Source organism: Eucalyptus grandis, chromosome 1, assembly GCF_016545825.1.
Source record: "Eucalyptus grandis isolate ANBG69807.140 chromosome 1, ASM1654582v1, whole genome shotgun sequence".
Lineage (NCBI taxonomy): Eukaryota > Viridiplantae > Streptophyta > Magnoliopsida > Myrtales > Myrtaceae > Eucalyptus > Eucalyptus grandis.
In genome coordinates, this window is record NC_052612.1 from 36,493,458 (window position 1) to 36,508,259 (window position 14,802).

The 14,802-nt window shown below is 40.3% G+C and overlaps 2 protein-coding genes, 1 non-coding gene and 1 pseudogene across 4 annotated transcripts; 2 read left to right on the forward strand and 2 right to left on the reverse strand.

Moving 5' to 3' along the window:
• Positions 1 to 2,529: 2,529 nt before the first annotated feature.
• Positions 2,530 to 5,128, reverse strand: LOC104456726 (annotated as a pseudogene).
• Positions 5,129 to 5,240: 112 nt separating this feature from the next.
• On the forward strand, positions 5,241 to 5,312 carry TRNAQ-CUG. Its single transcript has one exon. It is a non-coding gene; the product is annotated as a tRNA-Gln (tRNA).
• Positions 5,313 to 6,283: 971 nt separating this feature from the next.
• On the forward strand, positions 6,284 to 9,611 carry LOC104440441. 2 transcript variants are annotated; one of them, XM_010053376.3, is made up of 7 exons: positions 6,284 to 6,923; positions 7,284 to 7,424; positions 7,513 to 7,626; positions 7,748 to 7,921; positions 8,167 to 8,282; positions 8,754 to 8,835; positions 8,930 to 9,611. In XM_010053376.3, the coding sequence occupies exons 1-6, from the start codon at positions 6,498 to 6,500 to the stop codon at positions 8,818 to 8,820; spliced, it is 1,038 nt and encodes a 345-aa protein (XP_010051678.2). In that variant the 5' UTR covers positions 6,284 to 6,497; the 3' UTR covers positions 8,821 to 8,835; positions 8,930 to 9,611. The 2 variants fall into 2 exon arrangements, with proteins under 2 accessions (XP_010051678.2, XP_039163057.1); XM_039307123.1 differs by having other exon boundaries at positions 6,286 to 6,923; positions 8,754 to 9,611.
• A 519-nt stretch (positions 9,612 to 10,130) lies between these two features.
• LOC104456733 (putative cell wall protein) lies at positions 10,131 to 10,463 on the reverse strand. Its single transcript, XM_010071592.2, has one exon. It carries the CDS (start codon positions 10,461 to 10,463, stop codon positions 10,131 to 10,133), a length of 333 nt encoding a protein of 110 aa, XP_010069894.2.
• Between the last annotated feature and the right edge of the window lie 4,339 nt (positions 10,464 to 14,802).

Genomic DNA, 14,802 nt, shown 5'->3' on the forward strand with positions numbered 1-14,802 from the left:
TGATTTCCATACACCTATTGATGTTTGCAAGGATCGTTGACTTTTAGTCTTCCTCCCAAAAATTTTGGTCGTGTTTGTTATGCTCGTAATATCACCTCCAATAGTAAGTTGAAACCTATGTCTCCACTACATTTTTCATGGGTATTCAACTACTAAAAAAGATTATAAGTGTTATCTTCTTCTTTCTAGGCACACCATTCTATCTATGGATGTGATTTTTCATAAGTCTTATTCCTATTATTCTATTCTACCTCTTCAAGAGGAGAGTCCTAGTGTAGAGGTGTTGCCCATTTTTAATGTTCCTAAGAATACTACTTACCCTGCTCCAACAGTTTTTTATGGTTCTCCTTCTCAAGAGAAGAACAATGTAACATAAGAAGAGGATGGTATAGTACCTCAAGGGAAGATAATAGAACAACCACTTTAGGGGGAGAGGTTGAAGACGTATCATTGTAGGGATCCCTCTACTAACACTCAGGTTAAGACCATCGATACATTTCCTGTTTGATCATTATGTCCAAAACCGAACTGGATTCTACAAATCCTTCTAGCGAGGTTTCTCCTTCTAACTTTCCTATTGCACTTTGAAATGGTATTAGAACTTGTACTCAACACCCTATATCCCATGTTGGTTTATATGACTCTTTGTCTAGCTCTTATAGTAATTTTGTGTTTTCCCCCATCGTTTGTCTCTATTCCAGAATTAGCAAGAAGCTTTTGTAGATGAGAAGTGGAAGGCAACAATAGTGGAGTAGAAGCATGCTTTGAAGAAAAATGACATGTGAGATCTTATTTGTCTTCCTATTGGGAAACAACTAGTTGGAAGTAATTGGGTATTGTAGTCAAACAGAAGATGGATGGTATTGTGGACAAATATAAAGCGTGGTTGGTGACAAAGGGATTTACTCAGATTTATGGGATTGACTACCAAGAAACCTCTGCTCCTGTTACCAAGCTGAATATTGTTCGAGTGCTACTTTTGTGTGCCGTTAACCAGGAATGGGATTTTCAATAGTTGGACATGAAGAATGCCTTTCTTCATGGAGAGCTAGAAGAAAAGGTGTATACGAAGATTTCTCCAGGTTTTTCTTGTGATAAACTCGAGGTAAAATATGTAAGTTAAAACGTGCACTTTATGGTTTAAAGCAATCACCTCAAGCTCGATTTGGTAGGTTTCATAAATCAATGGTCTCTGTAGGTATAAAAAGAGTAATGTTGATCATACTTTGTGAAGATATCAGGTGCTAAAAAATCACTGTTCTCATTGTCTATATAGATGATATTGTTATCACGAGGAATGATAATGATCAGATCAACTAGTTGAAAAAGTTCCTTGGATAAGAGTTTGAGATAAAGGATCTTAGAAATCTCCAGTACTTTCTTGGGGTTGAAGTTGCCAAATCTTCAAAAAGTATCTTTCTATCCCAAAAGAAGTATGTCCTTGATCTTTTGACAAAAGTTGGATTATGGGATGTCATCCCTCTAATGCACCTATTAAGGCCAATACTTGTCTTTGATAAAATGATAGTGTCTAGTCTAGTGGACAAGGGTCCTTATCAATGGTTAGAGAGCGAGTCGATTTATTTATCTCACACCCGACCTGATATTGCTTTTGTCGTGAGCTTGGTAGTTAGTTTATGCATGACCCATACTCTACTCATATGGATGTTGTTCTACGAATTCTTTGATTTTTGACGTTTGCTCTTTGGAAAGGGATTCTTTTGTCTTCTCATGATGGCTTGAAAGTTGAAGCCCATACGGATACTGATTTGGTTGGATCCCTTGACCAAAAGTCTATATATGGGTATTGTGCTTTCTAAGGATAGAATCTTGTGACTTGACACGGCAAAAACTAGAATGTGATTGCTCAATTTAGTGCTAAAGCAGAGTTTCATGCAATAGCACAAAGGTGTGAGCTGTTATGGCTTAAAGGATAACCTGAAGATCTTGGTGTATCTATTCATGTTCCTATGATGTTATATTGTGATAATAAGGTTGCTATTAGGGGGTAAATCGTTTCATTCTGTTTTAGTCAAGTTGGGCAGGTGTGATATCTGCTCTCCAATGTGAGGGGGAGTGTTGAAAGTATTGACCAATAGAGGTACATTTGTCTATCCTTAGCTGCAATAAGGGTGATATTATAATTTTGGCCTTTTGACTTTATTATAAATAGATAGCTTGGAGTCGTATTGACCTAACCAAGTATTCAGTTTAGTTTTTGTCTTTCAACATAACTGCATTAGCCTCATATAACAGATGGAGAAATTTTTGTCTCATATTAAACATGCCTATTTTCGTATTTCCTTCTACTAGAGCTCTCCAACTGTAATGGAAATATAAAGACCTATCTCAAGCAACAGCTGGAACTTGAAGTAGCCAAAGGAATAGAAACAAAAAATAAAAATGATTGCGTGTTTGTCATGTCCTAATAGCTCAAAAAACATATTTTGAAACCAGTGCTGTTACTTGACTAGACACCAATTTCTCCATACCATAAATGGCACAGGTAGCAGCTAAAACTCTGACCGAAAGTGGACTAGTATAACTTTAAATATTAAACTCTATCAGAATAATGCCCCATGTAATATGACAGAATAGCAGTTCAATCTTTTGCTCTGAAGAAGATCTTAATCTATAATGAAGAAATGCCAAAATCCAAAGTAAGATTGGACCAATCTGATGGAAGGATTCAAGCAATACTATTAGCAACATTTCTAATCTATGTTATGGCAATGCAGAAGCTCTTTTTAGAGTTGCTTTTGTCTACAGTAGACAGCCATAACACATATAAAACAGAAAGATTCTGATCAGATGCAGACGACCTTAGTGTTGTGTATCTGTTACAGACTTACAACAACTCATCCGCCACCTTAAATGTCAAGTGACAAATGCCTTCAAACTCATCTGCTTCCATCCATAGATGCAATGGGTCCAATAGTAATCATAATTAAGAGATGAATGGATATAACATAAAGCAGAGCAGAGACCTGGGATTGGAGCTTTCGATGCGCTCGAAACATCTTTGCAGAATCATGGGCACCAAGGAGCTTAAGGTAGTCAATCAAGTTCCTCTACTCCTAGTGCCAGTACAGAATCAGCAGAACCAGTCTTCTGACAGACTCTGATTTCACAGCTTCATCAAGTAGGCACAGGTAGAATGTAAGAGCGAAGACAGGATTTTCCAGCTCTTGTGCAATCTTACCCAGTCTATTGCATATACAAACAGCAGAATCGACAACAAATTACACTGCAACAGGAGATTTTCCTAAGACTCAACTATCAACAAGAGACTGGAATTTCACTCTTTTCCTGATGCTGCCAACTCGGTCATAGCCAACAGTGATCTTACTGTGCATCAACTTCAAGGCCAAATCTGCATTCCCTGCCCTTCTCGAGGCATTAATAACAACAGTCCGTACTTTTCCTGGTATTTCACGACCCCTATCAACAATTCCATCCACCAATTTGCAAGCTTCCTTAATACCAGAGCTTTGCTCGGTACATTGATCATATCTTCAACATCTGAATCGGGAATGGTATTTGTTGGTGCTAACTCATCCAAGATTGTGCAATACATTGATCATATCTTCAACAGCTGAATTGGGAATGGTACCCATGGGTGCTGACTCATCCGAGATTTTACAATGTCTAGCCACTTTGTCCGAGAGACAAAGTCCAGCACAAAGAACCTGATAGATGCTGCATTTGGACTGATACCTTTGTCAATCATCACATCCCACAATCTCAAAGCCTCCTCATCTCGGTGCTCTGTAAAAAGGCGAGCGATGAGTATTGTGAATGTGTAAACTGTTTGATCACAGCCTTCGGCTTCCATTTTCCTGGAGAGAGCCAACGCTTCATTCATTTTACCACACTTCGTAAATGCCATCAGGGCATTATAGCAATAAGAATCCCGTGACCATCAATAATACTAGACTCTATTATAGCATTAACCGTCACCCCACTATTCTGACAATGCTCAAAATATGCTAGTGCCTCTTACAGCCTCCCATTTTTGCACAGCCCATTAACGATAGCCCCGAACGTCACCTCATCCGGGTGATACCCTTCAATCTTCATTCTGTCAAAGAGCTTCATTGCCTCTTCTATGCTCCCGCATTTTGCATATGAATCAATTAAAGTTGTGTAGATTGCCACATTGGCTTTATAGCCATTTCTATTCATGCTCAGATAAACTGCATATGCTTCCATACATTCCTCCTCCTTGCAAAGCCCACTCATGGCTAAACTATACGCATGAAGTGGGATTTCTAAACCTTTCTCTTCCATCTCACGGTAAAGTCCCAAACAAATAGAAATCCCCTTCACCATAACATGCCTGAATCAAATCTTATCCGGCTCCACGCTCCTCATCTCCGTATCCCTTAGTTTCTTCATCACTTTCTGGGATTCACCCACATTAAAAAGTCCTTTCACCATTATATCATAGCTCACGGAATCAGGTCGAATCCTCCCATTCTCCATCACCTCAAACACCCGCTCCACCGACTCCATAAACATCAAATCTACCAAACCATTCAACAGAAAAGTTGTAGGCATACAAACTCGATTCGATCCCATTCTCCTTCATCTTCCTCCACACCCACAGCAACTGCTCTACCATCCCGACAATGCCGAAGCTCTTGATCAATGAATTCGCTGCCGACACCGTCATCAAGAACCCCGAGCGCCTCAACTCCGCAGGGACACTCGTCACTCCATCCAAATCCCCAGATAACAAGAGACGCCCCCGTAACACTCGATCCTACGCGGGTACCTCCCCCTCCCGAGCAGCCCACCTGAAGAACCTAACGGCCACGTCCGGCCTTTCCTCAGCCTAGCCAGACCGCAACACAAAAAGACACGAAATTTCGGGGACAACTCGATCAAGAACTCACGACAAAAAGTAACCCAACTTTAATCCCACGGAGAAGGGATCGTTCCGCTCGGGAGGACATTTGGCGAAGACCCACCTGACGTTCGGACCGCGAGTCGGGACGGAGGCGACCCTTTGCCGGTTCCATCGCCCGTGACTCGCCGCCGTTCCCCGAACTGGGTCTGCCGACGGGGAGGAGCCCGGCGGCGAGAGAGGCTGAAGGGTCCGAGGAGGCTTCCCGCGGCCGCGCATGGGAGGGCCGGTGGTTCTCGGGGCCTCGTTCTCTGGAGGTGGCGACAGAGGGGGAGTCTCCGTTACATGGCTTGAGAATATAGCGCTATTCGTGGTGGTAGTTTAGCAAGGAGGTCCCATGGTCTAGTGGTCAGGACATTGGACTCTGAATCCAGTAACCCGAGTTCAAATCTCGGTGGGACCTTTCTTTTCTTCCTTTTTTTTTGTTCCTCCTCGCATCCCCTTCAAATTTCGAAAGTGAAAATTAAGAAATGTAAGTTTATCGAAAATTTTGGCAACTCTTTAATTGGTCCTTCAAATTGAATATTTAATGGTTAGTATGAAAAATATGAAATGAAGTACAAAAGGGGTTCCCATCCAAAAAAAAGAAAACCAAAACGTTTGGAAGGGAGTTGAGAACTTTTTTTATATTGTAGATGTAAGTTTGGAAAGCTATGTGGATAAATAATGTGGAATAAAGGTCTTCTTTACTTTCACCCTCTCGATTCCTTGTATTGGGATTGTGTAAATGTCAATGCTCATTTCACCCTATAAAATTAGTTTACGAAGTTTTTCTTTCTTCAAATATTTTAAATATGTAATATATTAAAAAGCATATGACCACAAGGCCCTTTTTCTTTTATAATAGTAATGTAATGATTGTGGTAATATCATAACTACTAATCACAATTATCGAGCTTTTTATGCACGAGAGTGTAGCGCACCTCCAGACACCAATGAGATATACACAAGCAAAGTTATTAAAGAAAATGTCATTCAAGAAAATAAGATGATGCTTCAGAATTTTCTTATCCAAATAGAATCTTATTTCAAATTTGAATATTATTTCACTCAATAGTTTTATAAATAGGCAAGCTAACAAGGAAAACATTTCTGTCACTCATATTTCGTCCATCTAAGTAGCAAATAACACTTAACCCACTTTTTGTTCCCTCTCAAATGGGCAGAAAATCGTCACCAAATGATTATCAAGCCGGTCAAATCAATTGTCATCTCATCACTCAAAACAAAGTGATAATTCAAGCCTTCGCAGCCTATTTCCCTGAATTGTTCATCAGAAGTAACACCATCCTACTTTTGGTCCATCCCATCGTTTCGATTCGACCACAATTTATGCAATTAATACTAAGGGAAGCATCACAATAAACCATCCCCGGTCTCTCAATTTTACAAAAAATGGTAAGATAGACGTCGGTTTCCGTACGGTGGGAAAAGTCAGAAAAAGGAGCTTGTGGCTAGCTCGCAAATGGAGGCGTAACGGCACCTCCGTGGACGATCGTGCGCCGCGAAGCGCGAAGCGCGAAGAAGAAGAAGAAGAAGAAGAAGAAGAATTGCAGAGCTTCCATCCCTCTTCAAAGCTCAGCTTCCAATGGCGACGCTCGGCAGCTTCGCTCCTCGCAACCTCTCCCTCCTCCCTAAACCCGACCGCGACCGTCGCCGTCGCCGTCGCCTTCCCCGGCCTTCCCTTCCCCATCCCGTCCCCGCCGCCGCGAAGCGCCGGCCGCCCTCGACGCGTTCGTCCTTCTTCTCCGCCGGGCCGACGCGGAACTGGGCCGCGGGGTCGGTCGCCGAAGACCGGAAAGCGGCCGATGTCCCCGCGGCGAGGGAGGACGACGCGACGGCGGAGGCCGATTCCTCGGGACCCGCGGAGCCGGGGGCGGTCGGTTTCGAGGCGAAGGGCGAAAGCGGCGATCTTCAGAGGCTGGTCGGGAGAGGAATCAACGCTACCCTCGTCCTGGGTTTCGGGACCCTTGCCGTCACCAAGCTTCTCACCGTGGATCACGATTACTGGCAAGTGAGTGGCGAAATCGCGGTGCTTTTTCGCTTATGTTTGTGCTCTTTTGTCCATTTAAAGCGAGGGGCATCATGACTGATCTTTGTCTTTGCCCTGCGAAAAGGGTATCTCGTGATTGAGCTGATTGTTCTGATGCTAATTGCTCAATGTTACTTTAGACGATGGGGGCGACACGGTCCTTGAATCCTGAATCTCATTATGCAGGCTCACGTAGAAGCCTGGCTTGCACGTTATCTGTTTTAATGAGTTCGGATTGTGTTGTGTGAAGCGAAGGGTTCATGCATTGCGTTTCGAGTTAATTTTATTAGGAGCCATGGAGTGGCGGTAGAGGGGATATTCTGAAGTTTGTACGTATCGCAGGGATGGACCCTTTATGAAGTTCTGAGATATGCACCGGAACACAATTGGATTGCTTACGAGCAAGCTCTCAAAACGAATCCGGTCTTAGCGAAAATGGCGATAAGTGGAGTGGTGTACTCTCTAGGAGATTGGATTGCCCAGGTAAATGCATGCTTTGACTGGCTGCGCTACTGAATTTTGATGGTTGTGAGTTCTTTTATGCCACCTCTCACCATCGATTGCTTTGTAGTGCTATGAAGGAAAGCCTCTTTTCGAGTTCGACCCATTGCGAATGTTCAGATCAGGTCTTGTTGGATTCACTCTCCACGGTTCACTTTCTCATTATTATTACCAGTTCTGCGAGGTGATAGTTTTGGCTCATCCACAGTCTATTTTCGGCCTTGCTCCTTGTTTCTTTCTTCTTTTCCTTTTCATTGATTGTATCATTATTTATGCCAATGGCTGAAAGCATGCATGGCCTTCAGGCTCTTTTTCCTTTTGAAGATTGGTGGGTGGTCCCTGCAAAAGTTGTGTTTGATCAAACAGTCTGGGCAGCAGTTTGGAATAGCATCTATTATGTGATGTTGGGGCTTCTGCGACTGGAATCCCCTGCTAATATTCTCAATGAGCTGAAGGCAACATTTTGGCCAATGCTAACGGTAAGAAAATATTCTCATAAGTTAGTGTCAGGTTATTGGGGAAGATGGACTTGGTTATTATATTAACAGAGAAGATATAGTAGAGTGCTTTACTGATGCAACTTTACGCAATTCAAATGGTTTTCATCATTTGCTTGAGAGAGGGAGGGAGGCAGGGAGGGACATGGTATTCTAAATTTGTCTTTCACAGTAATCTCTACATGAATGTGTGTGTGCTCTCTTTATTCTTATAGTTTGATTAACAGGCGGGATGGAAGCTCTGGCCATTTGCTCACTTAGTTACGTATGGTGTGATCCCCATTGAACAAAGACTTCTCTGGGTGGATTGTGTAGAGCTTATTTGGGTCACCATTCTCTCCAAGTAAGCATTGAAGATAGGCTTTTCTTCCTTAATTTTCCTTCTCTTAATTTTGGTTGGATAAAGACGGGTTTAGTACTCCTTAGAATTCGTCTAAAAGAACCTTTCTGACTGCAAGCAAGGATCTTGATGTCGTTTTCCTTTGAGGCTTTAAAACAGTATCTTCTCGATGTAGCAATCTTAATAAGTGGAGAAATTTGTCTGAAGGATTTGAAGTTCTGTATTTGTTCTCTTTAATGGATTTTTAAATCAAAAGGAGAGAGGGTTTTGCACATTTTCTGTGGTTGAAAGGACCATCTTACCATGGACAGGCTTGGTTTGGAAGCTTGTGCCCCCAATTTGAGTCTCTGATTTATACCAGGGAGCATTAACTCAATGTCTTATTGATGTTGATGAGTATTTTTCTCTCTATTGTAGGATATCATTTTTGGATTTTCTCTATTGCCTGCTCTAACGATTCTCTCTTTTATGTAGTTACTCAAATGGGAAATCAGAAGCAAGAATATCTGAGACGTCAGAGTCAAATTCTGGTTCTCCATGAAGCAGTTAATTTAAGGTGTGAAACACAGCTTTGTTACTCCATAGTCTCACAAGAAACTCGATTCCTGTGAAACATGGTATTTTCCCAATGAGAATTTTGACTTCTGTAGAATTAGATGGTGGGAGAGCTTAATTAACCCGAGCCATCCGATGACTGGTTGAAGTATTCACCATGTTATTCATCTAATGGTCTAAAGAGCAATGTCTTTGCCAAACTGCATTGGTACTTGGGTGACCTTTCTCAGGAATAAATTGGAAGTAGACCGAAGAAACTCAAGAACCTCACAACACATTTAAACATTCTTATGAGTCAAGGATGAAGTTGAATCCGAGAGCTTCAGTTTACGGGCTGTGGGTATTGTATCTTGCTAACCTGCATACTTCGTGAGCAAAGTACATCAACTATACCATGTGTATATGTGCTTCAAGGTGTCAATGGAATCTACACGTGCACACTAAAGGCATAGGGAGTTTTCACCTTGTTGGCTAGGTGCAAAAATCTATTGAAAACGCAACAGAGCAGCCTGTAATTATGTGATTCCAGGAATAACCAATTCTTGCACTTTCGGCCTTTTTATCTTTTATGTGAGTTCATTGGTGGTGGTTCTGTAATGTATTATATGCAGCATTCATCGCATTGATTAAGTTCAGCTGCTGAGGTTTATTCTTGGTGAAACATAGTTCTAGAATGTTTTTTGTCCTGAAATCTGATGACGAGTTGATTGACCTCTGCATCATACTGCTGTATATGTGGAGTTCTGATGATATAAACAGAGGCTGTTTGTTCGTATACTCTATTTTCCAAATTCTTTGCTTCCTCTTATGATTGGAAAGTCTTGTCAAAGTTGCTCATAATAGTTTTTTCATGTATGTCGTACTGTAAGTTACCAAGTGATATATGAAGTGGACTTGCCTCTTTTGCAAACATCTGAGAGGGTATTTGTCAAGTGGATGTCTTGATTGTGCTTAAAAATTTGAATAAGCTGTCGGGATGAGACAAAGATAGGGAGGTCCATCGATGAGACAATGCAAGGCAATTTATTTCTTGTGGCGACAGGGCATAGGTACACCCGCTACTTATATTTTTCTTGTTCTTTTTGTCCTTCCGAAATCAATATCAAGCAATTACCAAGCACTAGGAAGATCTTCTCCACTAACCATGACCACACTCCATTACATGAACATATTAGGTGACCGCAAAGTAGCCGGTCTTGCTTTGATTTTATTCAACGGTTGCATAAAAAGATGCCTTAATTTACCTCAAGTTACTTTATGAAGCTAGTAAACTTGAGCTTCGATATTTAAACAAACTCAAGGATCTGCGAAATTTCCACCACCAATCGGCACTTCATAACCCGGATTGGGGATGAGCGTGTCGTCATTGCCAGGAATGTAACGACGTGGTGTCCCACCGGCTCTCCCAATAGAGGCGTCTTCAAATGGCGGTGGTACCATCACTCGGCCGATGCCTGGAATCGTGACGCTTCCATCTTGGCCAAGGTTACAGTCGGGCTTTTTCATATCGACATCCTTGGAGCCTTTTGGGACTTCACGTCCTTCGACTGCATGTCCTGATAGGACTGTGATTAGGATGCTTACAACCAGAACCCAAGTGAGGAGAGAATGACAAGCTACGGAAGCCATAAGGACTAGGAAGAGAACTCTTCGATCGATTTCGAGGTTAAGCACAATTGGCGAAAGGGCTTTGGTTGATGAGGAATGTTGGAAGAGGATGGCTCCTTTTATAGTTGATGTTAGGAATAAGTGTTAGGAAGTCTGTTTGTCATGAAAATGCATTTGATCCTAAAATTTGCAAAAAGTGCATTTAAGTTTTAAAACTTGTCAAATTGTTTTAAATGAGTCATAAAATCGACGCCATTAGCCTTTTCCGTTAAAAATGCCGACATGGCATTTTAAATAATTTTTATTTTCCAGGTTTATTTTTTAATTAATTTTTATCCATTTAAAAAAATTAGATTTAAAACTAAAAAATTAAATTTATTCTTATCTTATTTTCAACAAAAACTAAAAAGAAAAGTTAAAAAAATTATTTTTAAATTTTTTAAAAATAAATTTAAAAAATAATGTTAACTTTTTAAATATGTTTTTTAATAAATATTTTAAATTTTTTAAATTTTTTGGTGAAAATAAGATAAAAAGAATAAATTTGATTTTTTTAGTTTTTAAATCTAATTTTTTAAATAATTAAAAAATAATTAAAAAATTCACGTGGAAAATAAAATATTATTTAAAATGCCACGTCAGCATTTTTAACGGAAAAAGGCTAACGGCGTTGATCTTAGGACTCGTTTGAAACAATTTGACAAATTTTAGACTTAAATGTACTTTTTTGCAAGTTTTAGTGATGAAATGCATTTTCGACAAATGACAGTTGACTTCCTAACACTTATCCTGATGTTAATAGAGAGAGTTGGCTGGAGTTTCAGCGGTGGATTAATAGAGGATGTCGTCTTCTGTTCTGATTTGGTGCATCCATTCAATGTCATGTTAACTATACTGTCCCCCGGACTGACAAAAAAAAAAAAAACTATACTGTCCCCCCATGTTTGAGACTCGAGATATTGCTTCTTGGTCCCATTGTGTAACTTCCCTTTTAAGCTGTGCGATTGCTGCGACCAGCTACGTCGGCTAATAAATTCAGTGAATATGTACACTTGGTTTTTACTGCACCTCCATATTCCTTCTTATAAATGAGGAGCATCGATATCCGAATTGAGTAGGTCGGGGTTATTTATGAGCACAGAAGCTAGAGAGTAACATAAAGGACAAGGTGTCAAGCGAAGCTTAGGTGGGAAGGACATAATTCTTGGCTTTGGTCTGCATTTACTGTCACGAGTACCCTGTACATGCCCATTTTGCAGCAATCTGTCTTGATAATATTCCTGGAGCTCTCTGACCGTCCGGAGCTGGCAGCCTCAACTGGCGGGTCTACACCGTTGCCGCGTTTATGCCATTCCCTAGCGTCCACTGTACCATGGAACTCACGGAGACGCAGCTGACCAAAGAGGTCCTCACTCGTCGAGAGTTTCACTTTGTCTCACCAATCACATTACGTTATCCTAGCTTAAAACCATCGAGGTCTCTCAATGGGGAACACCATGGACAATCGACAAGGCTTCACTCCCTTCGATCCAGTTTCTATCTCATTTTAACGGCAGTAGATATACAAGAGAAGATTCCAATGCTGATCAGGTTATGATCGGTGATCTGGTCAACTGAACGTTCCTGAAGGCATTTCTGGAGCACAGCTACAAGTCTGTAGATACCATTTTTTCAGCACGTGAAAGGCATAATTAAAACATGAAAACCATGCAGAAAAGTCGCGTTTTTACATATCTCGAATGAGGTTAGGTACACATAAACATCATCCTCATCCCTGTGATCAGTGGTGATTAATCTTTGCTGGCATGATCAATGGCGAAAATTGTTCACGAAGTAGGTCTTTTCGCCATCCTCCCGACGTTTGTCAACTCTGGCGAAGGCTGTGAGCAAGTCCTTTGTATAGATAAGACCCATGACGAGTATCGTAGTGTTTGACCACGTTTCCATCGATAAGAAGGAGCTCCATCAATTGGAGACTACGGAGTCTAAAGTCCAGAAAAATCTCCCTTAAACCTAACTATATTTTTGTCAATTCAATCATAAACTTTCTAATTGTACAAATTGAGTCTTAAATAATATTTACATTTTGCTAGCTACGTCAATTCAACCAATTTTAGTCTAAATTGTTGACGTGAATAATGGATATTCTACGTGGCATGGTCGGTACTGACATGGATAATTTTAAATGATATTTTACTATATTTTTTCTTTTACCTTTTTACCTTTTTTTTCCCTCCCTTCTTCCTTCAACCGGTCACTAGGCCATAGAAGTGAGGGTTGGCGAGATTGACCTCATTGGCCTCAAGTGAGCCTTGCCTGTCCTTGGTGAGGCTTGCCCTTAGTATCGCTAGGTGAGGTTGGCCTTGGTTGATCGTCGTCGCTTCGACGATTATGTAGAGGAAGAAGAGGGAAAAAAAAGAAAAAAAAGAAAAAGAAAACAAAATGATAAGAGTATTAAAATAATATTAAAAATTATCTATGACAAAATTAGTCGGATGAACTCAATTGATAAAATGTAAGAATATTTATGACTCAATTGTCATAATTTCTAACCAAAAAGATTGTCCCAATTAAAACTATTTGCAACTGAACTAATAAGAGTGAAAGGGTTTTGGGATGTTTTGACAATCCTCCTCTCCCGCTAAGAATGGGCCGTGATGTAGGGGCTGTTCGGAATGCCGTGTGGTTTTCATATTGTCATCTCCGGTAATCGTGGTGGGATAAGCATTGAAGAAGAAGGAAATGGGAAAATAAAAAAGAAAAAAAAAAGAAAAAATCTATCTTGAGGGAATTAAACATTTCGAAACCGACGAGATAACGGCAGTTGACTTCCGTTGCCCCACCACCCCCACCACCATGTCAACGAATTCTGGTTCAGTCACGTTTGCCTGTCTTTCGATCTTTCCACTTTCCCGTGGGCAAAAATTTCTTTAAATGGATAAGTCTTTTATTGCATTTCAATGTTTCACGGCAATAGATTATAAGAAAAATCAAACTTTTCATCATAACACATCCTGAGAACAATGATCTTGGTACTAGCAAGCTCAAATTAGTCAACGTTCTAATCACTTAATCGGGAGGGTAACTCACGTCTTATCTTTACGACGGGATACTTTTTTATTTCAGAAATTATCGTCCAGATTTTTTGAAGCCGAGAAAATGAATCTATTAAATTTCAACCCTGGCCCTCTTCTTTGTCTCTTCTCCTCGCTTCTCCTTGACGTTTTCAAGCATTCGTCGTATTCCACACGCCTGTCCAAGTCCCTTCAAATGCGGGAACGGAAAAGATGAGACTGGAAAGGTAGTGGCCTTTCACGAAGGCTTTAAAGATTCGGAGAAGTTGGAGCCAAAAGTTAGGTCAACTTTTGGGAATTTATAACCACAGACAACATTGATTACGGGCCATCTCTCTCTTGACTTACTGACCACATCGCGGGCGGGTCTAAAAGATGAAGCTATATCAATCAAAGAGTGGCAGACATTGAATTTTTAGTATCTTCCAAAGAAGAGCACTAGGTTTTAGCACAAGGAATTGCTAATGTTGAACTTGAGCCTATGCTATGCATAGTGAGTGGTGGGTGCCTGACAAGTCAACTCAAAGTTCTGTACCATGTTGAGGGACAATCTCGACTTGCTAGTACAAGATAAGACCGCAATCTCGGCTTTTTACTGTAAGATAAGACCGCGCACACGAGTCCTTGCTCTTTCGGCAAGTCACTTCTCCAAAGTTGAGTTGAATTGGATGTGCACAAGATATGAAGAAGGGCATGATGTCGGTATAGGTTGAATGGTATAGATTCCGAGATTGTATTGCTTAGGTTAAGCATGATGCAATCGTTATGATCTGCCTTTTATTTGAAATTATGGTACAAATCATAGGGAAATAGAAATGATATATCTTTTATACATACGTGGTGAATGAATCGATGTGCGAGTAAATTTTAATTTTGGTTATAACCATAAAGTAAACTTAACTATGGTTACTTTTATAGTGACAAAAATCTAAATTAAGAAAATTTGAAGTTAAAATATTCAATATATAATATGAAAATTGAAAGATCCTATTGTGTTTGTTTAATCTGTTGTTGCTGCTGTGAAACTTGAGGACATACACATAACTTTTTGATTGAATGTTCTTTGGCACAATAAATTGGTATCTTCCAATTTCAAAAGTTAAAGCTTTTTAAAGTCTTCTTGCTCATCCGGTTGATATTAAATCACAATACTTTTGAAATTCAGATTCTCAAGTATTCTTTGTCTATTTAGAAAATAAACTTTTGCGAGCGAAAATAATCAATTTAGATGTTAAATAAAGGAACATTAATTATGTAGTAATTAAGCATGACTAAGTTGTGCGTGC